Source organism: Giraffa tippelskirchi, chromosome 11 (genome assembly GCF_054371585.1).
Source record: "Giraffa tippelskirchi isolate mGirTip1 chromosome 11, T2T-mGirTip1v1.2.pri, whole genome shotgun sequence".
Taxonomy (NCBI): domain Eukaryota; kingdom Metazoa; phylum Chordata; class Mammalia; order Artiodactyla; family Giraffidae; genus Giraffa; species Giraffa tippelskirchi.
The window spans coordinates 49,906,977-49,934,914 of NC_137285.1; the positions used below are offsets into that span (position 1 = coordinate 49,906,977).

The 27,938-nt window shown below is 43.3% G+C and overlaps 1 protein-coding gene across 8 annotated transcripts; it reads left to right on the plus strand.

Moving 5' to 3' along the window:
- Nucleotides 1–3,490: 3,490 nt before the first annotated feature.
- Nucleotides 3,491–21,812, plus strand: NOCT (nocturnin). Of its 8 annotated transcripts, XM_081540596.1 has the most exons (6): nt 3,491–3,897; nt 6,204–6,378; nt 7,033–7,207; nt 16,532–16,569; nt 18,571–18,840; nt 19,853–21,812. In XM_081540596.1, exons 5-6 carry the CDS (start codon nt 18,579–18,581, stop codon nt 20,674–20,676), a joined length of 1,086 nt encoding a protein of 361 aa, XP_081396722.1. In that variant the 5' UTR covers nt 3,491–3,897; nt 6,204–6,378; nt 7,033–7,207; nt 16,532–16,569; nt 18,571–18,578; the 3' UTR covers nt 20,677–21,812. The 8 variants fall into 8 exon arrangements, with proteins under 8 accessions (XP_081396722.1, XP_081396724.1, XP_081396719.1 ...); XM_081540595.1 differs by lacking the exons at nt 3,491–3,897; nt 6,204–6,378; nt 7,033–7,207 and adding exons at nt 11,904–12,030; nt 12,631–12,765; XM_081540598.1 differs by lacking the exons at nt 7,033–7,207; nt 16,532–16,569.
- The last annotated feature ends 6,126 nt before the right edge of the window (nt 21,813–27,938 follow it).

A 27,938-nucleotide genomic window follows, 5' to 3' on the forward strand; every position in this document is an offset into this window, starting at 1 on the left:
CATCAGTGTTCTATTCTGGCAGCTTTAGGTTCCCTTACTTCCAAGATACCAACCTTCCTGTTTTCCATCTCTGACCAGGTCTCAAGTCTCTTTACCTTCCAACCATCCGTGAAGATGTATGTTTCACGGGAATTTAACCCTTAACACTTTTCTTCTCTCCCTCAAAAGACTTTTTGTGAGTAACCTCATTATCCATGAGTTTAACTACTAGACTTTCAAAAGTGTCTGGCTCTGACTCCTCTATGAACTCCCCGTCTTAGTTTATTTGCCTACAAAGGAACTCCACCTGGGTGTTCCACAGAGGCATCTCAATTATATGTTGTGACCTCCACCTGTTTTCCTTGTTTGTTACCATTATCTACCAAGGACTCTGTCCTCTCCTCCCTCACCCCCCAGATTTAATGTTACTCAACAGCTGTGGTTTCTGTCTCCTTTATAGTTCTCAAACCCATCTCTTTTCCACTATCTCTATCCCCAGTTTATCGGTTTTGAAGGTTGTGTGGCAGGAGAAACAGAGCTGTACATCGAATCAACTGTGTGGTTTTCTTTTTAAAGAAGTGTGCCTACCCTGGCCCTCCTCCAGAGGTTCTGAACTAGCAAGTCCTCTTCCTCCCCACACTGTTCTTATTTTTCCCTGGTCTCCCATCCATCCTCCACACTGCTGACAGATGATCTTTCCAAAATGCAATCCTGAAGGTGGAACCTGTCTTTCAGAGGTTCCCCAGAACCTTCGGATAAAGTCCAGATTCCTCGGAAAACCCTTGACACTTTTGTTTTCTTGCTCACAATTTCCACCTCATCTCCTGCCACTCCCTTACGGGCACCCTGCACTCAAGGCTTATCAAAGTGTGGTACTTGCTGTTCCCAGAATATCCCTCCTTTCCTTCCTTTGCTGTTCTCAGTGGTTCTCCATAAGCTTTTTCTGCCTGGAATTCACTTTGTTCAAAAAAGCCTCTCCTGACTCCTACAGGCAATGAGGCACTTCCTCTTCTGTATTTCTACAGGACCTTGTTCAAATCATGATTCTATATTTATTATCGGATGACTGTAAGTATTTCTGTTTATACAAAGTCTCACCCACCAAACTGTGAGCAGACTTTGTTCATTTCATTATTTAGCTCTGTCGTGAAGACTGACACATAATATGTACTCAACAAATGTTTACTAAATGAATTTTTTTAATTTTTTATTTATTTTTGACTGCAACTAGGGTTTCGTAACTGTGCAAGGGCTTTCTTGAGTTGCAGTGAGCAGGGTCTACTCTCTAGTTGTGGCGTGCTGGCTTCTCATTGCGGTGGCTTCTCTTGTTGCAGAGCACAGGCTCTAGGGCACTAGGGCTTCAGAAGTTGTGGCACATGGGCTCAGTAGTTGCAGCTCCCAGGCTCCAGAGCACAGGCTTAATAGTTGTGGCACCCGGGAACTTCCGGGACCAGGGATTCAATCTGTGTCTCCTGCATTGGCAGATGGACTCTTTATCATTGAGCCACCAGGGTTGGCTACAAGTCAACCTGGGGATTGAGCCACCAATCCCCTAAATGAATTTGAAGTGAATAAAGTTTTAATTTATATTTTTTCTGATTGTTTAAAGTATATAGTACTTAGCATATACCAAAAATAATGCTACTGACCCAGTTTCAGGAGAGCATGCTCTTTGAATCCCTTTTAATAATGACAGTTTATATTCAAACAGTGCTTTTAATTTTTCAAAGCACTTTTATTCCAACACTTTATTATGGATATTTCCAAACATATGGAAAAGAAAAAGAACTGTGAGTGAATTCCCACAGACCCTAGATTCTAACTCAACATTTTGCTATATTTGCAGAACACTTTTTATGGACTAGTTTGATCATCACACTTATTTGACCTAATGACTAAGGTATGACTTTCTATAGATAAGTAAAGTGAGACTAAGAGATTTAACGACTTGCCAAGGAGGGTGTCTCCCAGCAGTTATGATCAACCCTGTCAGCTGACACGTCCACACCCTCTGGGTGTCCTATATATAACCCAGGTCTTAAAATATTTTGAATATCCTTAGTAATGAAAAGTTTCCAATTCCACAAGACAGGAGACTCAGCAAAATCATGGGAAAACCAACAAGAAAACATTTCTAGGTCATAAATCATTCAGAGAGGTACCGAGTCTTGGGCATCTCTCCCACTCACCCCACTTCCTGTTCTGGTTAGTCATCATTTCCTGCCCAAGCTATCTGAGATATTTCTTCCATTCATTCTTTTCCAGTGCTAGATGCAGGTCTAGAATACCTTTCATATCAGCTAGTCTACTCTCTCCTGCCTTTTCACATGTCCGAGATACTTCACCTCCAATGACAGCACGGCCCTAAGACATATCCTTGCCCAGCTTACAAAACAGCTCACCCTTTTCTACCATATTAAGTCTAATACAATCTCTGCCTTCCGCAGTATAACCTATCCAAGCATCTGCCTTACTTCTTCGCTTCCACCCTACATAAAAGATGTTGCCACAAAGATACCTAGGGCTTTTTGTTTTATTCCCATAAAATTTATGCCTGTGTAAATCACCACCACTCTTTCTCCCAAATTCCACAAATGTAAATCCAAGTCGTGGCCCAACACAAATGCCAATCTTCTAATGAAAGTGAAAGTGAAGTCGCTCAGTCGTGTCCGACTCTTTGCCACCCCATGGACTGTAGCCTACCAGGCTCCTCCGTCCATGGGATTTTCCAGGCAAGAGTACTGGAGTGGGGTGCCATTTCCTTCTCCAGAGGATCTTCCCGACCCAGGGATCGAACCCAGGTCTCCTGCATTGTAAGCAAGACGCTTTACCGTCTGAGGCACCGGGGAAGTCCAGTCTTCTAATGAGCCTTCTAGAAAACCCAGGCGTGTTACGACCTCTATCGCCAAACTTACATGAAGTTACGGCACTGATCTTAATCTACCTTGTACAGCTTTATGGTCTGATTTCTCTTGCCACGTTGGGCCCCCTTTGCCTGAGAGTAACATTCTTGAGGAAAGGGACGTTGTCTTACTCAGCGTCGCCCTCGCACACAGTAAGGGCTTTATCGTGCTTAATTTCGTTTTAACGCAACACATCTCGCCGAAAGGGTGGGGGGGGCAGACACCCGCGGCCGGATTCTCACTTACACGCGTACACGGATGCTGTCTTTTACTCCGACACACACGTGCCCCCGGGGCCATAGCCTGGAACGGTCTTGGGACTCCCAGCCTGTGGGCGTTTCCACTCCACCCAGCGGAAGGGGAGGCTCATTTCTTTAAAACTGCCTTGAGGGATACTTATTAATCTTGGACCTCCCACAGCCTCCACCCTATAAACAGCTGAAGATCTGCGTCCTCGCAAAGCAGGATCACTCCAGTTCTACCAATCCCTGCCAGGTCGCGCCGGGCGCCGGTCGCCTGGGCACCCCCTCCCTGGTACGCTTGGTAGCGCCCGCTTTGTCAGCGCGCTGCGCTCGCCGGTTACCCTCCAGCTCCAGCCGGCCCGCGGCAGACAGCGCCTCCACTTCGTAGCATTCGCGTCTTCGTCCGTGCCGTCTCGGGCTCCTCTGCCTGCTACCTTCCCCCGGGCCGCGGCTGGAAGAGAAGGAGCCCCGGAGCCTCTGCTCGGACGGCCCCAAGAGGCTGCTGGGCTTGCCCGCCTCGGCGGGCCCCGCAGGTCGGTGGGGCGCGCGAGGGGCCGCGGCGGTTTTGGCGGCGGCGCCCGGCATGTATCAGAGCCCGCGGCGGCTCTGCTCCGCCCTGCTGCAGAGGGACGCGCCCGGCCTGCGCCGCCCGCCCGGCCCGCCGCCGCCGCCGCGCCGCCTCTCGCCCACGGCCGCCCCGCGGCTCGCGTCCCCCCGGCTCCTGGCGGCGGCCTCGGCGGCCCGCGACGTCGCGAGGTCGTGCTCCCGAACAGGTGAGTGCACCGCGGTTCCGGGCGGAGAACGCGGCGGCCGCCACCTGGAGACGGCGGGGAATGAATGGGAAGCCGGGGGCTGCCGGGCGGTGGGGTGCGACTTGAGCCGCCGTCTCTGCTCTCCTTTGCCGCTCTGCCTTCGCCTTCTCTTGCCTGGGGCTTGCACCGCGTCCGGTAAGAACTGGAACCCCGTGTTAGGTTCCCGTTTAATCCTTCCCGTTTCATGCCGCGGTTTCAGTATTTCTCGCTCTTGACCGACGTTATCTTTTCCCCTTCCGAGGCCGCAGATTCTGTGTGTTTTACTTATTGCGCTAATGGTGGAACATTTTATGCAATATGTATATAAAGTTACACTTACCTGATCATGTGGCCTGGTGGCTTATCTGATCATGGCTTAGGTAGTCTGGATTTTGAAAAATGTATGAACACACATTGACTCTTTGGACATCTACTTGAATTTGGGGGGAGCCTTCCAATCTTAATATTTGCGTCATTATACGTCCTGTATACCTGGGGTTAAGATCTTGTAAAGGTGATGCCATCTCTTTGCCAAGAACCTGTTCTATAGGTCGCGTGCTCTGGGTTTTTCTTTGGTTGCGGGGAGGGAAACGCCAGGCAGGATCTTACTTCCGTGACCAGGGATCGAACCTGCGCTCCTTGCATTGGAAGCGTGTAGTCTTAACCACTGGACCCCCAGGGAAGTTGCCTGGATTTTCCCTTTTTTGACCTCGGAAGTTTCTGCCCGAGGTCTCACTACCGCGGCCACAATTTACATACAAATTAGTCATACTTTTAAAATTAATAAAGCTTCTCTTTCAAAGGTGGGCAATTTCATCACGCTAGCAGGTATATTTTAGTCGTACTCAAGTTTATTGCTGTTAAAACGTATGAACATCTTAGATTGTAAACAACTACCTTTTGCTCCAAAAGTTTTGTGTTATCTCTTTTATGCCACCCCACACGGGTTGCCTGATCTTAATTCCCTCACCAGGGATTGAACCGCCAGGGCAGTGAAAGAAAAGGCGGAGCCCTAAACACTGGACTGCCAGGGAATTCCCAAGTTTTGTATTAACTTCAGAACAACAGATTGAGCAGTAGAAAGAGTATGTTTGTTCAATGTAGCTTTCTTTACTGAAAGTGATCACCCAAAATGTGATTAAAGTCAAGATTTTAAACTCTATTCAGATGATCGGCCTCTATTTAGATGATTGGCAGATGTAGATTGAGACAAACTTTTTAAAATTAGGATTTTCTTCTAAAGGGACTTCGCCAGCGGCCAGCGGTTAAGACTGCGTTTCCACTGCAGGGGTCACAGATTCCACCCCTCGCCAGGGAACTAAGATATTGCATGCCACCCAGTGTGACAAAAAATAAATAAAATTAGGATGTTACTGGAGACTAAACTCTTTTGTTCTTTTTTTAAAAAAAGGTGAACTTGACAGTCATTGAGATTTTCTTTGCAGTTCTGTAGGAATTTGTGAAATAACTGTTAGAATGGGAAAATTTCTAGAGGCACATTGTTGGGTTTGAGGTGGGAGAAGTAAAAGAAAATCAGCTGGTGTCTTCTGTAGCACCATATCTCTTGTCTTAACCTCTTACCTTAGATTTCCTGCGGGTCCTCGGGGCAGAGTTAGTCAGTAGGTTCATCTTGGGAATACACATAGCTTGTGTAATACAGATATAGAGCTGTGCTGTTAGCTGGGAAGAAAGGTCAATACATGTGGGATCTTAGGCCTTTGACATAGAAAGATGCTTAATGAACTTTCTGGAAGTCCCCTGAAATCCCCTAGTTTTAGAAAGAAATTGAAAGGATTTATGGCTGTTAAACTACAAGACCTAGGCAGTTTTCTCATTTTGCTCAGTTTTGGCTTCAGCTGCTTGTTGGGAGAAACTCGTGAATGCATTCATTTGCATATCCTTTGATCACTCATTCATTCAGAAAGTCTTTCCATTTCTGGTCTGTCTCACTCTATTTGTGCTAGTCGTTCAGAAGTGTCCAATTCTTTGCGACCCCATGAACTGTGGCCCGCTAGGCTTCTCTTTCCATGGGATTCTCCAGGCAAGAATACTGGAGTGGATTGCAGCTCCCTTCTCCAGAGGATCTTCCTAACCCAGGAATCAAACCTTGGTCTCCTCCGTTGCAGGCAGATTCTTTACCATTTGAGCTAGGTGCCACCTTACAGGAGGTAAAAGAATGCGAGACATAGTCTGCCTCTGAGGAGTTTAGTGCCCAGTCAGAGAGAAGAGTTTTGCACAAAGACCTGCTTGTTTAAAGAAATAAAACACCTTTTATTATTCTCTTTCAGTTAAAGGTTTGCAAGTGGCACAAGGGTGCTGGAGAGCATGAAGTCCCTTCCATCAGTGGTGATCATTTTGACTTCAAAAAACGTGGTTGGCATTTGAGTTGGTCCTTGAAGTACAGTTAAGATTGAAAGAGATTAAAAACATTTTGCTTGGGAAAAGCCAGGAGCAAAGTGGAAGGTATGAGGCATGGTTGTGGCAGGGTGAGAGAAGAGGTACCTTGCCAAATGTTTCCCAAGATTCATAGATCCTATTGTAGACTTATTAAAAAGAATCGTTACAGGTGGGTCCTGAATTCCATGCTACTTAACAGAATGACAACAATAAATAAGAAGCAGATTATTGTTATTACAGGCCTCAAGGTTTAGCCATCTGGCTAGAGAAAGTCTTCAAGGAACTGAAAGCTACACTTCGCTCCCTCCAGCATCTTTTGGGGTGCGTGTGTGCTGAGTCGCTTTAGTCGTGTCTGACTCTTTGGGACCCTACGGGTCATAAGCCCGCCAGGCTCCTCTGTCCGTGGGATTTCCCAAGCAGGAATACTGGAGTGGGGTGCCATGTCCTTATCCAGGGGATCTTCCCAACTCAAGGATAGAACCCAAGTCTCTTAACATCTTGCATTGGCAGGTGGATTCTTTACCACTAGCACCACCTGGGAAGCCCCAATCTTTTGGGGGGGTGCTGCTAAATCCCAACAGTTGACCTTATTTGTTAATCAGTTCCTTGATAACTTACGCCCTATGGGAGTCAGATGTCACTGCAAAGGTGAGTGCAGCCCCTTTGCAGTCATCAAATGCTGGGTTATTAGAATTTAAAGGGGACCTTTTCTCATGGAAGGATCACAGGGCCCATAGAGAAGCAGCAGCTGTCACAGTTACCCTACTGGATGAAACGTGGTCTGGTGTCTTCGCTGGGTTTATAAATGCCATCCTCCAGATCCCACCTCCTCAGATAGTGAAGAGTTGGCTGAATTACTGTTCTCCACCGCTGGAACACATTGCTGTTTTTCTTGGTACGATTTTAAAAGCAAATACCAGCTCATTTGAGGAGGCAGTTTTATTTAGTATGTCCTTTAACAATGTGAGTGATCTGCTTGGAGAGAGAAGTGCAGCAGCTTGTAATTATCAAGCTTCTATAGACATATATTTTCTTTGTAGGAGAACCAAGGTATTTGTTTTCCCGTAGCATTCAGTGGTAAGAGCTTAAATACAGTGAGTTACTGGGGGCTTTTGAATTAGAAATCACGATACCAACTGATCTGTAAGTTTTACTGAACACAGTATACTTAAAAGGCCAAATATTTTATTGTGTCTCATGACTAATTGCATTGGAAATTAAGAAATGAGTGTGGCTGGATTTGTTAGGGAAAAACTTTGAATGCAAGGGAGGAAGGTGACAAGCAAGAGAGAGATCATTTGCCTGGAAGCAGGTAGCAAGTGTGGCAACAGGGACGAACACCCTAGGGAAACAGATTCTTGAATTAATCTGGGTCTTTTCAGCTTCCCTGGTGGCTCAGACCGTAAAGAATGCACCTGTAATGCAGGAGAGAGGGGATCGACCCCTGGGTCGGGAAGATCCCCTGGAGAAGGGGATGGCAACCCACTCCAGATAAAATACCTACTGTGTAGGTTCCTGTGGTGTTTGCTAGAAGTGAGGCAGGTATATTCTGGTTCTTGGAAGGAGGCAGGGACACTCCGCATATATTTACTGTTAGGAATGACTCTCTAATCAGGATTCCTAGGACTTTGCTAACCATTTGAATGGTTATCACATTTGAATACTTAGCAATTCAAGGATGATGTGCATGGGTGTTTAGTTCCATAGTAAACCCACTTGTACTTCAATGAAAAATAACTGAAATATTTTGGATTTATCATTTTTAAAAAATATTTGGCTGTGTGGTCCATGGGATCTTTGTTGACGCATGTGGAATCTGGTTCCTGGGGACCGGGATCTAACCCAGCCCCCTGCATTAGGAGCACAGAGTCCTATCCAGGAAGTTTCTGGATTTGCTGTTTTAGAATGAGGAGAGCAACCTTCCTACAGGAAGGAGTAAGACCTCAAACAAAAATCTTAGCTAGGTCTTCTTGTGTCTACGTGATCTCAAAGCAGCACCTGAACAACCTACCAGCTACACAGAATTCAGCATCAGTGTCGGGGATGTGGGCGGGAGTGTCCAGGAGAAAGAGGGCTAAGAAAAAATTATGCCTGTCAGATTTAAATGTCTTTATGAAATGCAGCCCCTCTTCCCCACCCTCCATGGGTGGGTTCCTCATCCAAGGTTGGTTGAATCCCCAGATGCAGATACCAAGGGTGTACATCCTTATATAAAAGGAGCTTGAGCATCCAGATTTGGGATGTTCCAGGAGAGAGTCCTGGAACCCATCCCCAAGGGATGACTGTACTTTTTTTCTTTTAACGCTATCAAAAGAATGCCTGGGTCCCACTCAAATCATCTGAATTTTAGTTGCTGCGAGTGGGCCTTGAGCATCTGCTAGTTCTGATGTATAGCCTGGGCAGACAGCCAATGAGACACTTGTTTTGCTAAATGCTTGGAAGCCTGCTAGAAGTTTCTTAACTAGTGTCCCCAGAAGTTAGTCTCCAGTAGAGACTGCTATTGGATTATGAGGGATTGTGCAGAATGGTTTAAAAATGGCTTTTTCCCTTCAGAACTGGAGTGGTCCGAGAAGTCCAAAGCTACATGGAGCCAGAATCATGGAGCAGTAAAGAAAAGTTACAGTAGGGTGCCCAGGAAGCGCCTTGTGCATCATTTTCCTTTGACTTTCCCAGCCTGTCCCCCAACTCTGAGTGTCCAGTGCTGGGCCAGGTGCATCCAGTACAGGGTACAAGGAAGTTATTTTGCATATCCTAGCGACACTCTGGACATGATGGTTTTCTGTTTCCTTTGTTTTGCTTTCACTGAGAGGGTTGAAGATGTTCATCTTTCAGATTTTCTAGGTCAAATAGATTTGCTGAGATGTGTTCTACAATTAATTTCTCTTTCCGGTGGTTCATTCTGAATTTTATTTGGAATATTTTCATGACAATTTTAAAAAAATGAGTTTTTAAAAATAACATGTCTGTCTGCCTCAGAACCTCAATTTCTTTGACAGTACCAATTATCCTCTAGAAGTTTAGGATTGTTTGTCCTTGGTGTTCAACAGTTCTATCAGGATAAATGTCTCAGCATCAGATGAGCCCATTCAGTGTAAAGTTTCACTGTGCTGGGCCTTCATTGCTGTGTGGGCTTTTCTCTAGTTGTGGAGAGCAGGGGGTACTCGCTAGTTGCAATTCTCAGACCTCAATGTGGTGGCTTCTTGTGCAAAGTGCAGCATTGGTTCTAGGGTGCAAGTTCTTCAGGAGTTGCAGCTCCCAGCCTCTTGAGCACAGGCTCAATAGTTGAGCACAGGTTTAAGCTGCTTCACGGCATGTGGGATCTTCCCAGATCAGGGACTGAACCCATGTCTCCTGCGTTGGCAGGCAGATTCTTTACCACTGATCCACCAGGGAAGCCCCAGGACGTACCATTCTTTAGCCCAGGAGAATTTCTATTTCTTGGATTTTATCATTTTTATCACTAGTTTATCACGTTCCCTGTTCTCATATTATTAAACTCCTGCTAGACAGATTGTTGTCCATATGGGTCCACCCTCTGTGGCTCCTCTTGCGTTTTTTAAAGAATTTATCTCTTTATATTTCATGAGATGTTTTGAACATGGCTATTTTGCAGTTGTTTACAATTTTTGGACATTTTCTAATTCTCTCTTTGCTCATAGAAGCCTAGTCTTACTTTGTGTCCTATATAGTTGTAAATATGCACAGCTGTGTGTTTCTCCCCCAGACCTTTCCTCCCGGGAGAGCAGTTTGCATTCTCTGTAGTTGGGGAGATTTGGGGGTGGGGGAGTGCAGGCAGGCTCCCTTCTATGTTCTCTAATGCTGAGCTCACCCCTCCAGCCACGCCTTTAGAAATAGCCCTGAGGTCCATGGTTAGCGCCTGGTCTGCTCTGCCTCCCTTCCCATCCATCACTCTCGGGAGCCCTTCCAGCGCCTGTCCCCACCATCTCTGAAGCCTGTTCTCCAGCTGGCGGAGGCCACCCTCTTCTGTCTGAGAGGGGAAGTGACAGAACTAGCAGCTGTCTCAAATGCCATTGCTGAGAGAATGACCCTAACAATGGCCTCTCCTGCCCTCTGTCTTTGTGGACTTAGCTTGGGGTTTCTTCAGAGCTCCCTTGGAAAGAGCCATATGTAATTTTCCTTTGGTAGTTTGTACTGCATTTTCCTCCACTCTGGGTTCTCTGTTAATTCACACCTGTCTCTGTCTTCCTGGAATTGTTTCTTAAGCCCATTGGTGGCATCCTTTCTGATTTTACCTGGCATCCTTTCTGATTTTACCCATATTCTTTCAGTCTTTAGAAAAATATGCATGTCTGTACTTTATTCCGGAAAGCTCTTAGGAAGGAGAATAATGTATTTTTGGCCTCATGTCTGATGACCTGTTGTACATTATTTATCAATTCCCATCTTAAAAATGAGTCATTGGACTGGAGATTTTAAAACTGCTTCCAGTGTCACTACACATTTTAAAAGATGATTCTTTTCCTGCATGTGCTGTAATTATTCAAGCAAGGCTATGGAAATCTATATATGAAAGGTTTTTTTCCCCTATTTTAAATGACTGAGTCTTTTGATTTTGTGAAGTATATACAAATGGACTGTACAATTCATGATCTAGAGCAGGAGTCTGCTAACTTTTCTGTAGAGAACCAGCCTAGTATATCTTGGGCTTAATAGACCAAATATCTGTTATAGCTGTTCAGCTCGGCTGCTGTAGAGTGGAAGTAGCTGCAGACAATACACAAACTTTATTTATGGATCCTGAAGTTGGAGTTTCGGGTGATTTTCACGTCAGGAAATATTATTACAATTTCTTTTTCAACCATTTACAAATGTAAGCAGCCATAGGCATCTCATATGGGGCACTGGGAGACGCATGTGGACCTCTGACCCACAGGGAAGAATAGCAGAGTACTCCTTAGCTCCGTATTTCCATTCACAGCCATTCTGGGCTGTGAACCCAGGCCACCTCTTGAGCATCCTGGGAATGTTAATGATGGGCACCAGGTAGTAACACAAACCGGATGTCTTAGTTGGTGGAGAGCAGCTGTCATACCATATTCTTTGTTTCTGCCTTTTCAATTTTCAGTTTTCTGGCATTTTGCTGGAAAAGTCTGGCTTGTGCAAATGCTTGGCCAGCCCACTCATAATCAAGCACCAGTTTTAACACGCTAACCTAAGTATTCATTGTGGAGGCATTTCTCTTTCCTTAGCCATATTTTCAAGATGAATCTGGCGTGACTGAAGGGACAGCTCCGCTTTGTCCAGAACGCACTTGGGTATTCTTGTGTCTGTGACTGCTGCCTAGCAAAGAAAGGTCACTGGGATTGTCGCAGTGTGTCTAGGAGCTTGTATTTATAGACCCGCTAGGTTGGGAGACATGACCTTCACTTGATATCTCTAGTAATGCCATGTGCCAGTAAAGCGGGTCATCACACCGCTTTGTACACTTTGTGCTGTGCCAGTGTGCATGCCCTGACGGTGGTGACTTGTGCAGAGGGATGAGGTGAAATTCAACCTTTGTTAATTGCCATGCGCACCCCTGGCACAGCTCCATCAGGTCATCCTGACTCTGGGTCAGCACTGTCAGAGATGTTGATGAGCAGTGGTCCAAGGTGCAGGCAGCCCTCTCCAGGACCGGATCCTTTGCTAATTATGCAGTCAGTCTCCGTGTCTATAAAATGGAGAAGACAATACCTACTTTGCTGAATTGTTGGAAAGGTAAGTGTGTTACATGCTTGGCTCTCAAATGTTAATAGCTGCTCTTTAAACCCAGAAAGAAAAGTAACAAAATAGCTGCCACTTAGAATGTACTAGGTATAGCCAGTTTAACTCTCTTAACCCTCACAGTAACACAGTGAAGTAGGTCATGGTGATCCCCAGATGAAGAAACAGAGCCACAGAGATAAATAACTTGTTCAGGATCTGATTAGTGAAAAGAGAAGCCGTGATTTCTGGAAACCAGGCGACCTACCTTGAGTCCATAAACAAGGCAGATACAGTCCCTGTCCTCATGGAACTAATGAGTGAAGAACAGGGGTTGTAATTTAAATATTAAGGGTGACTTAAGTAAGAGAAGAAGGCCATGTATAAGAAAAAGGGAGCCACTGGAACTTGATCCATGCAGCTGTGAGCCATGGGGACTGTGAATCTTTATTGATTTATTCATTAAGTATTAAATAAATATATTGCATACCCAACATCCAAGCTGTTTTAGGTCTATCGTTATCTTGTGAATATTTTGAAGGTGGCCACATTTATTCAGGAATCTTTAAGATCAGTGAAAATTAGCTGCTGAATTAGCTTTCTAACCTTTCTGAGGTGATTCAACACAATGGCCAGTGAGTGGCAGCACAGGCTTGCTGTTTCAACGATGCCTTCCTGTGACATCTGTCCTTAAAGTTTTGTGTGAGGTTTCCTTGGGCCCAAGGTTGGTCAACTCCAGCAGCTTCTCAGGTGTGTACCCAGATAATCCTGGCTTTTGTTTAATTTTTAATCAGCATTTTTTTTTCCCAAATAAAAAGATTTGTTGAAAAAGTGGCACCATTTGACGTTTTGGGAAATCGCTTCATTTGAAAGTCTGGCTTAATAGGTGACAGCTGTATCCTAGTTGCTTCTCCATTCAGTCTGTTGTGATATTTTGGTTAAAAGATAGGAATCCAGTCTCTCACTGGTTATATAATCGGAGAGAATTATTTTAATAGCCTTTTACGATAATTGTGGGTAGTCTTGTGTGGTAGCTTATGTTAATAGTTATTTACAACATCAAATCTAATACCATATCAGTGAACATCTTATTCCCTGGTGGCTCAGAGGTTAAAGCATCTGCCTCCAATGCGGGAGACCTGAGTTCAATCCCTGGGTCGGAAAGATCCCCTGGAGAAGGAAATGGCAACCCACTCCAGTATTCTTGCCTGGAGAATCCCATGGACGGAGGAGCCTGGTAGGCTACAGTCCATGGGGTCACAAAGAGTCGGACACGACTGAGCGACTTTTTATTGGTTATTTGGGAAGTGTTGGTTAACTAGTGTGTTTCTTCCAGCTGTTATACAGTATAGAAATAACCTTAGTAACGATCACCACCAATCTTGTCAGAGAAGTTTTTTAAGTACTGGGGACTTGTCAGGCTCCTGATGGCAGATACGTTTTCCAAAATTTTCTCTGGGAAATTTTTCTCGGGCAAAAATGCTGTCAATTGTTTGCCTTAAAGTGACAGGCTCACTTCTTACATTTGAGTGGATAAATGTCTGCCTTGTATCCATATGTGATTGACTAAAGTTTGTTGGTTCTTTGAGGTGAAGACAGGGGCGAGTTCATTTTGCAGGCGAGACACTCACCTGAGTGCTTTTGCTTAAGGCAGCATATTTTATGTGCAGCACAAGTGTTTATATGGACTTTCCTTTTTGTCAAGTATTAAAGATATGTCATCAGGGCTCGAAATTTAACAAGTACTTGTTGCCACCTCACTTAAGGACATTTGAGGGTAAGACAGGAAATTTAAAAAAAAAAAAGAATAACGGTGAGCACAGTAGCCCCTACTGGAGCCTGGGGCCACTGCCTGAGTTATGCTGGCAAAGCAGCGGTTTCATCACAGTTGTGGGTAAAACAAAGACAGAGAAAGGATGCCTCAGTGTTAATATGAAAACCTTGGCCCTGCATTTCTCCAAAGGTGTCTCAGACATCCCTAATGGCTTTTTGTCTATACATCTATGTGTACTGTAAATGAGACATGAAATCTGGATGATCTGTCTGACTCCACCTCAAGTACCTCATGATTCCTTTTAAACCTTTCCTCATTTATCTGCAGCTTTCCTCTTTCACAGAACATTACTTACTGTATCTGTTCAACCACAATATACATGTAAAGCATTTTTGGAATCGCTGACACCCACCCCCCAAGAGGAACAACGTTGCTAACTTGAGTGCACTTCCTTTAGTCTTGAGCAGTTAAAAGCTGTTTTCCAAAGTTATATCATTCCTTTTTTCCTGAACCCCCTTCTGTGAATTTGTCATACATTTGTGATAGATTTATTTGTCAGAGTCGGCATTTCCTCTTGATCCCTCCACCTCCCTGTTGATCTTTTGAATTTTCACACATTAAAGTTTACGCTTTGTGAGGGATAGTTAAGTCAGTGGATTTTGACAAATACAAAGAGTCATGATGTGCGCATCACCCTAGGGCTCTACAGAGTAGTTCCATTGCCCTAAAATTCCTTGTCAGCCACTGCTGCCTCTCCTAATCTCTGAAAACCATTCTGTATAATTTGCCTTTTCTAGAATGTCCTGAGTGGGATCATGCAGTATGTAATTTTTAGGATCTGGCTTCTTTCACTTACAAAATGCCTGTGACTTGTTCCCCTTTATTGTTACGTACTATTTTGTGTGGTTGTATACATTTGCACATTGAGGGGCATCTTGACTGCTTCCAGTTTGGGCATTTATTAATACAGTTGCGTATATACATTTGCGTACATATTTTTGAGTGAAGTTAAGTTTAAGCTCACTTAGGTAAATCCCTAGGGACATGAGTTCTATGTTTATTTTAAACACTGCCTGACTGTCTTCCGGTGAGGCTGTACATGGGAAGCAGTAGGTGGGAGTTTACGAAGGGATTGGTATTGTTTAAATATTTGATAGGCTCACCAGCGAAAGCCATCAAGGCCTAGGCCTGCTTTCTGGGCAGATATTAACTTACTTCAGTATCTTCGCTGCTCTAGTTGGAATCACTTCCACAGAGCTGAGGGGGAGGTGTGAGGCCAGGCAGGACCTGCACAGACCAGCACTGTTTTTAACTGAGGTTCAATAGCTTTCGCAAATAAAAGCTTCTCAGTTTGTATGCCTTTGGTCTACATCCAGAGCACTGAAATGGCTGGTTTTGACACCGTGGCTTAGGTTTATAATTCTTTTGAGGGAGGACTTGTCAGCTAAAGAGACGTGGTAGTCTGCTCCAGAGCTCAGTCCTCCTGTCAATAAACATCTCCCACCTGTTTCCAATTTGCACCTCTCTCCTGAACATCAGTCATACCTAACTGCCGAACTCCTATTTTCTGCAAACCCTACCCAGTTTTCCTAACCTGTATTGGCAGCTTCATCCTTGCAGTTGCTCAACCACCCGTCTTGGAAACTTTTTTGACTGCTCTCTCATAGGCCACATCCAAGTCATCAACAAAACTTGTTGGCTCCAATTTTGGATTTAATCAGAATCCAACCATTTAAACTGAGACTAGAACTGGGGCTTTACTGCCCACATTGCAGTATGTCCTTCCTCTTTTTTGCTGTAAAGTCTTTGTCTTTAGGTGGTAGATGTAATTTTTGAAAACCCTCAAAAGTCACGAATAAGGTGAATGACAAGATATAATAATCCACTATTGGACCAAAATGAGCTGACTTTTTTTGAGCTGAGCTGGCTTTAATAAGAATGTGTTTTCCTTGAGTTTGTAGCTAACAGCCCTATAAATACATTTCCAAAACCAAACCAAAAAAGGACAACAGGGAATGATGAAATTAGAATATCCAGTTTAAGCAGTCTAGAGTAGCAATTCTGATTCTACCATTACCAATGATGATCACAGCAAATAATTTTGAATATGCTTGCTTCTTTCTGGTCCCTGCTCTGTCCCACCCCCAACCCCCATCCCAAGCTTTTCCTTTTTTTTTTTTTTGGTTGTACTAAATCCTCATTGGTTCATTCTTGGATCACATAGCCAATGGATATTGTATTATCTTAACCTCATTTAGACTTGATTTGCTCTGTTTAATACAGCGCCACCAGTTCGTTTATCAGTATCTCTGGTCATTTTGGTCTAAAGCTTGTTCTCTAGTTCCAGGGGTGGTAAGACTTTTCTGAGAAGGGCCGGATAGTAAACATTTTGGCTTTGAGGGCCAGAAATGATCCTGTCACATATTGTGTGCTTGTGTGTGTGTACACAACATCTCAAGATCAAGGACTGTACAAAATACATCTGGCTGCTGTTGGCCACCCCGTGCTCTAGTATTTTCTGGAAGAAGTGCTCCTAGGGTCACTATTCCAGTTTTGCTGGATGTAAAATTCTTGGCTCACATACCATGAGTCATATGTATATAAAGCCTGACATGTTTCAAATATGTTACTTCATTTTTTCTGGTCTAAAAACATTACAATTGAAGTCTGATACTCTTAACTTCTAAGTTACTTGCTGTTTATGGCCTGGAGTCCAAGGGATTTTTTTCTGTTTCTTTACAGTCCAGTTGGTGTTGGTCATTCTGGGTTGATAGTCTCAGGTATGTGTGTTTGTGTCCATGATACATGTTTTTTTAACCTCATAATTTTTCTTTCAAACCATTGACCTTTCCTTCAGCTTTATTGAGGTATAATTAGCAAACATTGTATGTATTTGATGTGTATTGCGTGATGCTTCGGAGAAGGCAATGGCAACCCACTCCAGTACTCTTGCCTGGAAAATCCCATGGACGGAGGAGTCTGGTGGGCTACAGTCCATGGGGTCACCAAGAGTCAGGCACGACTGAAGCAACTTAGCAGCAGCAGCAGTGTGATGCGTTGATATTTGTACACATCTTGAAATAATTACCTCAATCAAGCTAATCATCATGTCACTCACATAGTGTGTGTTTCAGGGGGGGCAGGCGGTGAGACCACTTAAGATCTAAGATCACTTAGAGGATTTCAAGTATGGGATACAGTATCCTTAACTAAAGTTACCTTGCTGTACATTAAACCTCTAGAACTTAATTAATCCTGCATGATTGAAACTTTGTACTCTGGAGAGTTTTCTTGATTTATAGTTTTTAGTATCAATACGTGTTTCATTTCCTTGCATTGGTTTTCCTGCTACAAGAACCTTTTATCCATATGTTGGATCTTTGCTTTAAATTAGTACATGGTGCCACTATTTCTCAAGCTTTATCTCCTCATTTCTTTCTGTTATGTGTTTTGTTACTAATTCTTCACCTTGCCTCATTTGTAAGTTTTCTAATTTAGACTACTTTGTCATTTTCTTAATATCTTAGCTTATTTTGCAATAGGATATAATTTTGATTGGCTTTCTGGGCATGTCTTCCAGCACTTTTATTGTGTTAACACCTTATACTGTTCACTTTATATGGAAGGTATATTCAAGTCAAACATCCAGGAAACAAGTGTGTGCGTGTGTTCATGCATGTGCCTTTGTGAGAACAGGCTTGCAGGCAGTTGCACGTACACAGAAATGTGTGTTGAGAAAACTGGTGTTTCTCTGCCTCGTTTTCTCATTGGGGAGTCGTTGGAAAAGGAATGATAGAGCATGCTTGCATCTTGAGCTTGATGTTTAGGGATAGATCCTAGGGGGGAACACTTGAATTTGCCTTTGTGACCTGCTATGTAAGGTGAATTCAATTGCTTGCTAGTTTCAGGTGCAATCAGCTTGCCAAGTAATGTCTTTCATAAAGAAAACTTTGTGTCCTTCAAGAGAAGGCAAGGACATGGATGAGGTCAGGAAATCTGGGTTCCTCCAAACCAGGAATCTTAGACATGGTTCCAAATCCTAGTGAGGTGGCAGATACCTCTCCCTTCATGCTAACTTGTTGAAGATTGTGCTCTGTTGTCCTTAGTTATTATCCAGTTAGATAAGAATCAGAAGCCCCAGGAAATGGACCTAGACAATGCTTCCTGCACCACTATACCCCACCCACCCCACCCCCATCTCAACTATCTCTGCCCCTCCCCCCGACAACCTCGTTTCTGATTTTTAAAAAATCTGGCAAGTAAGATTAGATTGCAGACTGTACTGCTCGGGGTGATGTTCACAGAATCCTATAGAAAGCCAGAGCCCTATGAGAAATGGATTTAATCCAGCTGATTCTTCCCGTAACAGGGATCTGAGTAGATGACCCACTAAGAGCCTGCTCTAATGTCATAATAAAGTAACCAGGCTTTCTCATATCTGCTCTTTACAAACTGGCCTTCAAGTTTTCATTTAAAATACATAGAAAAAGGAATATGGATTTTGTTTAGCCATACTTTCGTAAGACTGTGTCTATAAATTATAGTCTCAGGTTAGAATAAGCCATAAAGATCAAGGTATTTCAACTGTAGTATTTCAAGTAGTTGTCCTCCTAGAAAGCTAGAACCTGGGAGCTCCTGTAATCCACCCCGTAGACCATGAATGTGGCAACATCGGCCCCAGCTTCTGTGGACACTAACTGCTTTATCTGTGGTCCCTCTGAGAGAGAATGGGAGAAAGGCAGGAGAAGGCTGAGTGTGTAACTGTTTCTCCTTCCCCGCAGTGTATCCCATGGGAAACGGCACGAGCAGGCTCTACAGTGCTGTCGCCAAGACACTCAACAGCAGCGCGGCGTCCCAGCACCCGGAGTACCTGGTGGCCCCTGACCCAGAGCACCTGGAGCCCATCGACCCCAAAGAGCTCCTGGAGGAATGCAGGGCTGTCCTGCACACCCGGCCCCCGCGGTTCCAGAGGGACTTTGTGGCTCTGCCAGCCGATTGCCCCAGTAGCCACCCTCCCATTAGGGTCATGCAGTGGAACATCCTTGCCCAAGGTAGGCCTGCTGCATCTCTGCTTGAGCCGCCACCGCCTCCCTGCTTCTGCACATGCCTGATGCACCTCTGCCTGTGCGGGGGTGGGTGTGGCCGGGAGCCTCTCCCAAGGGGAGGTGGGGAAAGGGAGTCATCTGGTTTTCACTGATAAGTCCAGCAACGCAGAGGCAGAGGTATTTCTTACTTACGCGTTGGTAGACTTTGCATATTCAGTGACAGCTTCTGTCTCCCAGCACATCCAGATTTCAAGGCCCCCATCTCTTGTTAGCCTGAAACTTTCTGTTGTCTCCAGCTTTCAGCACTAAGATAGCATTTGCCAGGGGGAAACTGAGTCTGCTGAGTGGGCGATGTAGAATCTTCTGCAGGAAATGGGGCCTGGGGGGAGGGGTTCTGGGTACTCTGGCCAGATTCTCATCCAAACGCATCTTTATAATTTGAGGCCAGAGATGTTGCCTCTGTTCTCTGCTTTGAGATATTTGTTATGGTAGAAAGGACTCCTTTCCTGGGTCTGCTGGATTTAAAAACAGGTGTGTCAGTCAACTTTGTGTAGTGCTGCTGATCATGGAGCTGTTGAAATTTTAAGAAGAAACCAGGGTCACCATTTTTCCCTCCTTTTCTGGAATAGAAGAGCGTTAACTCCCTGACTTCCAAAATTTTGGATTCATTTTTTCTTTTCCCAGATATAGGTAAAAGCTGCCCGTTTAAAATAGGTGTCATTTATGGTATCTATAAAGGCCTAGTACAGGGTTAAATGTATTTAGTTCATCTGACATAGCTTAGATCTCTTAGACTACAAAGAACATTGTTTAAAGCTAAAACTTAATGTTTTATGGCCTGGAATATGTGGCTTTATTAAGTCTTCTGTCCTGGAATAGAAACAGATAGTTTTAATATGAAGTAGTCAATTCCTTGCTTCATGTGGATGGCCAGAGGTAATTAGTTTAGAGGCCAGTGCAGTAAGAGAATACTCTCAGCAATTTAGCAGCTGACAACTGACCGGCTTTTTTATTTCAGCTCTTGGAGAAGGCAAAGACAACTTTGTCCAGTGCCCTATCGAAGCCCTCAAGTGGGAAGAACGGAAATGTCTGATCCTGGAAGAGATCCTCGCCTACCAGCCCGATATCCTGTGCCTCCAAGAGGTGGACCACTACTTTGACACCTTCCAGCCCCTGCTCAGTAGACTGGGCTATCAGGGCACCTTCTTCCCCAAGCCCTGGTCACCTTGTCTGGATGTGGAGCACAACAATGGACCTGACGGCTGTGCCTTGTTCTTCCTCCAAAACCGATTCAAGCTGATCAACAGTGCCAACATCAGGCTGACTGCCATGACGCTGAAAACCAACCAGGTGGCCATTGCCCAGACGCTAGAGTGCAAGGAGTCCAGCCGACAGTTCTGCATCGCTGTCACCCACCTGAAGGCACGCACCGGCTGGGAGCGATTTCGATCGGCTCAAGGCTGCGACCTCCTCCAAAACCTGCAGACCATCACCCAAGGGGCCAAGATTCCCCTGATTGTTTGTGGAGACTTCAACGCAGAGCCCACAGAGGAGGTCTACAAGCACTTTGCTTCCTCCAGCCTCAATCTGAACAGCGCCTACAAGCTGCTGAGCGCTGACGGGCAGTCGGAACCTCCGTACACGACCTGGAAGATCCGGACCTCAGGCGAGTGCCGGCACACTCTCGATTATATCTGGTACTCCAGGCAGGCGCTCAGCGTGCGGTCAGCCCTGGACCTGCTCACCGAGGAGCAGATTGGACCCAACCGGCTACCGTCCTTCAATTACCCTTCAGACCATCTGTCCCTAGTGTGCGACTTCAGCTTTAAGGAGGAACCTTGATGGACGTTGATAAACGCTTGTCTGTGTGTTTAATCACAGGAGTCTTAACCAGGGATGTTTCAGGAAACTGAAATAGGATAAGTTGACTAAGGAAGGGTTCCCAGTTTCTCTCACTTCTTTCTTTCATTGTTTCCAGCATGCCCTTGGGAAGGAACCCCGTTAGCTCACATTAAAACCTTTTCCATTAAAACCTAGGGCGAAAAAGGTTTTTGCACTCCAGTATTGCTTTGCAGTGTTTTTCTTTCCCTTAGGGTTAATTACATGATCATTTAAGGGCATTATATTAGGCTTGTTTTGAAGCTTTTTCTGGTAGAGGATACTATATTAAAATAGTAGACTTGCTTGAGTCTCCCATAATTAACAAGTATGCAGGAGCAGTTTCTCTAGACAACATTTCAAGTTATTTATTTGTGTTTTTTAATACCAAGTTATGCATGGCAATATTTATTTTTTTATATCTTCATGTAAAATTAAGTAAATTATAACATGAACATGTTAAAACCATGCAAGACATAAGTTATAGAGTAATTTATAGTAATTTTCTTAAAGCTTTAAAGATGTTTTTATTGGGGTCTAATAAAATAGTAGTGTACAAAGGAACTATTTAGTCTTGGAGTTTTTGTTATTTAAGTGGAAATACCAGTTCTCCTTGACACATTCTTGATAATTGTTCTCCATTATCGTGTTTCTTGAAGAGATTCCACGGCCAGTCTGCATTATTTAGTCACTGTTACACATTTCCGGTATTCCCTTGGACTGCTATTGGTATTCATGTGCAGTTACTCTGCCGTTATTTGTCTTGAATGTGCTTTGCACAGTAGATATATTTAGGAGCTGTTATGTGGTAGTGGCTAAAGACAGTAGGATCTTCTTTTCAGAGATGGGAAACTATTCCTGCTCTGTTCATGAGGCTGTGGTTGAGATTTACTAAGATAGCCAGGTAACTGGTTTTAAAACATCAAGCAGAATATAAAAAGTTAACCTGGAATTCTCTTCACTCAGAAATAAAGTGGTAAAGATAACAGGTGAAACTCCTTCCTAATGAAATCCCAGAAAGCAGCCCACTGGAAATAATATATTTTAACCTGTGAGTTGTAAATATTTAAGATTAATAAATAAATTGTCTTTTAAAGCCAGTGTTTTAATATCTTGTCTTTTTAATGCATAGAGAATCTGAGAATAAATTTGGTCTTTTTAATACTGTTAAATGTGGTGCCCACGCAATCCCTGACAGTCAGACCTTCATTTTAAAGTGGACAAAGGTGGCTCAGTAGTTGAAGGTGGCATCTGATGCTGTTTGTGAAGTATCACTTGGTGACAAGGTTGGAGTCCCCAAAAATAGTTCCTCCAGGTATTCTGCATTGGAAATGCTTTTGAACCCATATCATAAGCAAATCTGGATGAGAATAAAAGCCAAACAAGTGTTTAAATTTCAAATGTTAACAGGCTGTGGGAGGGGGGGGGGCAGGCTGGGAATGCTGCTGAGCACAAAAGGGCTTCTGGAAATACCAAGTCACCCTTCAGCACTGCCATGGCGGTAGGCTAAACACATACTTCTGTATGCTTTTGTTGTATTTGTCTTCATTTAAAATGTAGTCATGTGAGCATTTTATGTAAAGTTTTTTTTAGTAGTTGATAATTCTTGCTAGGTGGCACTTTATTTTTACTTCTCTAGTCTTCCTTTTGTAGACAGCTCTGCCTTGTGGACCATCAGAGTTACCTGAAGGCATAATGGCAAATAACAAATCTCTATTCTAGACTTCTAAAATCAGTATGTTCCATTACTGAAGTTCTTATTCCATGCCTATGTCCCTTTTGAGCCAGCTTTTCCTTTTATAGCCCATGATATTTTGTGGTTATTAGTCTTAGAAGGTAAATTGTACAGATTCTTGAAGACAGAGTGAGAGTGGATTTTTTCATTCCTCCATGGCCGTATTTCAGGAGATTCTACGAGGTGGTAGGGATGACATAGTAAAGCATAATGGTGTGTATAACATTTGAGTTCCTTATTTTTGGCTCTAAGAGCTTTGGATATGAATTTAAAACTGCTCCTAATTTAAAATGGAGCCTAGGGACTTCCCTGGTGACAGAGTGGCTAAGACTGCACTCCAGTGCAGGGTGCCCAGGTTCGATCCCTGATCAGGGAACTAGATCCCACATGCCACAGCTTAAAAAAGCTGTGTGTTGCAAGGAAGGACCTGGCACAGCCAAATAAATATTTTAAAAATAATGGGGCCTAAAAAGCCCAAATAAGCTGAGCAAAGTCCCAGTGGGACTAAATTCTAGAAAAGGATAAAAACACATGCCGATAATCATAATTGATTTCAGTTGGAAAGGCATCCAAAAAATGAATGTGCTTGAATGAGCTCTGAACTTTTCTAAATGACATGTATAAAAATACAGTACAGGCAGGCTTTTATCTAGAGTGGTTGGATACTGGAATGGCAAGAGGTCTGGAGCTGGGCTTATAAAAGCAAATTCTGTAGGGCATGGGCTGTAAGTAAAAGGACTTAGCTGTGACTGCTGTGACACTCTCTAGGGCCTCAATTTTCTCATCCAGAGTATAGCATCATACCTACCTTGTCAATCTCAGATTTGTCAGATAATTTGTAAAACACTACTGTAAATCTGAGGTAAGTCATTGAGTAAAGGTTTAAGATTAAGGTCAGCGCTTAAGGTTCAAAGCAAAAAAGGAAAGGGCACTGTACTTGATGTCCTAACGTATTCATGATGTCCTAACAAACCACTCTTAATCTTTCCGTTTGAAAGGGCATAGTCTTAATAGAAATTAAGACCCAAATAGGTGAGGGATTGTTGGAGTGGCAAGATTATTTCACCCCCGTTTCTCCAGGCAGATGTGAGGTGTAGGTTAGTGATTCATTTTCAGGAGAGGATGTCAACCCTACTTTGACTTGTTGAGAGATGAAACAACAGCCACAACTCCAGGCCCTTTGTTCACCAGATGTCTGTGGAAAACTCACCTCTAAGAAACTATTCATTAGGACGTAATCGCATCCATTCCTCTTGACAGAATGTTAGGAGAAGCCTTGCTGCTTCTAGGCTGCTACTGGTAAACCAGATGAAATCTCAGGATGAATTCCTGTTTGCTTTGGCTGCTGAGAAATTCAAAACCAAACCTTATAGCTGGATTTTAATTACTGTGTAACATTCTGTAGCATGTATTCCATTTCCTTTTGCCATCCTGCCTTTTTCATGTCATTGTCTTTCACCTGCTTATTTTTGTTGACTTTTCATTTGTTCTTACAATATATAAACTATCTAAAGTTTTTGTTAATCTAAAGCAGAATCTAAACTGCCACATTGAGCAGATTCAGGCTGCTAGATGTAGACCACTTGCACATTAGAATGCTGGAATATAATTACAGAGTCCTGCATCACAGGGAGAAAACACCAGTCAGGAGAGATGATGGAAAGCTGGATACAGGATACCCGGGACATCTTAGATTGGTAAACCTGAAGAGAACGCCCAGCAAAATTCTGTAGCATTTTACTAAGTTTGTGAGAGTAGGGATCACTGCATGGTGAGATAGATTTACTCAGACACTAAGCTTGTTCTGCGCCAACCCCTGCCTTTTTGTAGATGGAAGGGAACAGAGGTTGAGGCCAGAGGAAAAGTTCTGTCCCTAGGTCTGCCACTGATTAGCTGAACTGAAACTGAGTCAAGTTTTTCTGAACTTTAGTTTATTTACAATACAGGGAATAGACCAGAAAATCTCTTGGATTTCTTAAAAGCATTAAAACTGACTTGCACTTCAAAACAATTTGGGTTAATTGCTGCCACTGCCCAAAAATATTTTTGAAACTTTTTGGAACAGTTTGGATATCCAGTTCAATGAAGGTCTCAAGAAAACTAGTGTAAACTTTAGCCATGTTTAATTTTGCCAGGTATGGCAGTACCTAGCTTAATTCACATCAGTTTCTCAATCTCAAGTGACTTCACTATTTCTAAAACTAAAACCTTCCTTGATAGGAAAATTTGTCTCTTATTCTTGTCCTTGTGTTTGTCACTCAGTCATGTCTGACTCTGTGCAACCCCATGGACTGTAGCCTGCTGGGCTCCTCTGTCCGTGGGATTCTCCAGGCAAGAATACTAGAGTGAGTTGCCATGCCCTTCTCCAGGGATCGAAGCCAGGTCTCCTGAATTGCAGGGCAGATTATTTACGATCTGAGCCATCAGGGATTTACCATCTGTGTCCCTAGTTAAGTATGTTTAAAAATTTAGGTTCTGCTCCAAGAAGCAATTCTCAAAAGTATTTTTTCAAACAATGGTAGCATTGGTGTCACTTAATATATAGCTTTCTGAAAGTAATTCCTTTTAAAGGACAAGGTACTAACATAGTGTACTCTTTCATAAGAATTTAAAAAAACGCATCCTAGTTAGACAGTAAAATGTGAGAAAACAGCTTTAGAATCAATGAATATACAGTATATAATATCCTAAACTACCTTTTTTTCTGTTGAACGTTTGTTTTAGAAAAGCTTAGATTAAGACAGATGTCTAAATGTGAAAGTTGTGACTGAGGTGCCCAAACCTGGCTGCACAATGAAATCACACTGAGATTTTTTTTTTTTAAATACCAATGCCTGGCTCTCCTTTCCACACATTGTAATTTAAGTGGTATAGGATGTGACCTGGGCAATAGTATTTTAAAATCTTTTCCCAGGTGATTTCCAACGTGCAGCAAAGTTACCACTGTATTTCAGTGAACTCATGTCCTACAACCCAAATAATTTGCAGATTCTGTAAAACAGTTTAGTGCCCACCTTTTATTCACTTACCATGTCATTAAAACCTTGTAAAATAAGATTTTTTTGTTTAAACATACAATGGGTGAAAACTACTGTTAGTTTACAGTCTAGAGTTTTGTTTTTGTTATGGAGCATTTTGCATTAAATACTCATGTTTTTCTAAGTTCTCACTTGGAAGTTGTAATATATCATTTATTTATAAGTCCTGAACCCAAAGCATTACTGCTGAGGTGCAGTGTTTAAAAAGATAAGCTACAGGTACATAAAAAGTGAAGTCAAATACGGCGTACCCAGAGATATATTGGTTCCAGACCACTACAAAGAGTAGCTCAGTAAATAAAGCATCATGTGAATTTTTGCTGTCCCAGTAAACATAGAAGTGACATTTGCATGACATTATTAAGATATTATTAAGTGCAGTAATCTCAAAAAAAAAACCTACCTTAATCTAAAAATACTTTATTAACTCTAGTCATCATCTAAGCCTTCAGTGAGTCAGTTACTTTTTGCTGAAGGAGGGTTTGAAATATGAATATTACCAAAGAGATGAAACTGAGCAAATGCTGTTGGAGTAAGGACACTGCCAGACACATGTTGACAGCAGTGTTGCCACAAATCTTCCATTTGTATAAAGCAGAGTGTCTGCGAAGTGCAGCGTAGTGAAATGAAGTGTGCCTGCAAGTCTCCCTGCTGCACTTGTGTTTCAAAGGGTTCTGGCAGAATGTAGGCAGATGCAGGTCTTTAGGAGGCAGACCGGCGTACTTGCAGAGGTGGGGAGAGAGTGTCTTATTCTCACAAGGACTGGCCAAGCTTTAACTGTGGAGGAGGATAATGAAGGGACTTCTGAAGGACTGGTGAACCACAAGTACAGAGGACTTGTACAATGAACAGTGAAAAGCTATGAAAAGGGAAGAGTTGCTGGAATGGCTGTGGAACTGAAAGTAGGGTTCCTCTTGCCTCCCCAAAATGTGCTCTAATATAGATCACGTATGTAATGTCCTCACATAAAGTAGACCAGGAGGCTTAAAGGATCACGGGATAGATCCTTTATAAGCCCAAATATTGTTATTGTTAAACCTGACTCATTTGCATACAGCGGTCAGAGTGGCTGCTAATGAACCAGGTGCTGTGTCCCCTACATTCTGGTTTCATGGTCATCCCCCTAGTGGAACTGCCCCTTTATTGTCATGCCATCGGTTTTGGTGGCTTTTTCTTTGACCTTACTTGCTTGGCCCTTCCTGGTACACTTGATAATGTTCCCACCATACCTTGAAATGTGACCTCTGCTGTCCTGTTGCCTTTCTGTGAACAGTCCTTGATCTCCACTTGCTGATTCCTTTTCCTCTCTCCTAGCCCTTTATATACTTGATGTTTTTCAATCTTTTCTCAGAGTTCACTCAGAGTAGACTACCCCCCACCTTGAATGGCTTCCAAGCCTATTTCAGAAATATTTTGATGTCTGTCATCTTCACTTCAAATTCAGGTGAAGAAAGAGTGGTCCTGAGAGAAGCCATCAATGGCATGGCTCAACAAAGGTAGATGCCTGAAACATTTGGGAAAATATATGTCAGTAGGTCTGTAGCCTGGAGATGCCTAAAATAGAGTCAAGAGAGTTAAGACCTGGGAATGTAGGCAGATGCCAGATCAAAGGACTTTGGATTTTTTATCTTTTTAGCACAAGATGTGCTGAAGATTTAGTGCAGTCACAAAGAAGTTGATGAAAATATTCATTTTAGAAACTCAACTGGTAACATGGAAAACAGTAGAGAGAGGCTTGAGAAGACAAAGCAGTAAGGTAGGGAGGATGGGAAAGGAAGTTATTTAGAACGAACCATCAATAGGACTTGGTGAAAGATTGGATGTTGGAAGTCAAGTGTCTAGAATGGCCTTCAGGTTTCTTCTGGCAAGAGAAATTGGTTGCTGGTAGTATCATTTGTTGAGCCAAGAGAACAGATTTTAGAAGAGAGTTCAATTGGACATTCAGGAAGAAATAACCAGTAGGTAATTAAACCCATCTTAAGACTTTCAGTCTAGCCTAAGACAATAGATAGTAAAAACCATATGCATGGATGAGATTATTGAACAGTTATGTTGATGCAAAATCGTAATAGTAAATACAACTATTCTATGAAGAAAAAAACCCCATGGTTAAGTACTACCTTTAAATGGGAAAGCTGACAGAAAACAAAGACTAAGAAGTCAGGCAGGATGCACACTAGAAGAGTGGTATCATGAGAAACCAAAGGGGAGTTTTAAGAAGTAAGCTGATCACGTGGAAAAATGAAGTATCTGTTGGATTTGGCTCCTGGAGACCTCAGTGGGAACTTTTTCTAAGCCAAAATTAACTGCAAGCTACTGAAGAATGATGGACTATTGGAACAAAGAAACCAAGGAGTTGTGAAAGGGGGGAGGTGTTGAGTACAGGAGGATAGCACACCTGCCTCCTTCCCAAAGCAGGTGTTCAGGATGGATGCTGGAATAAGGCGATGCTC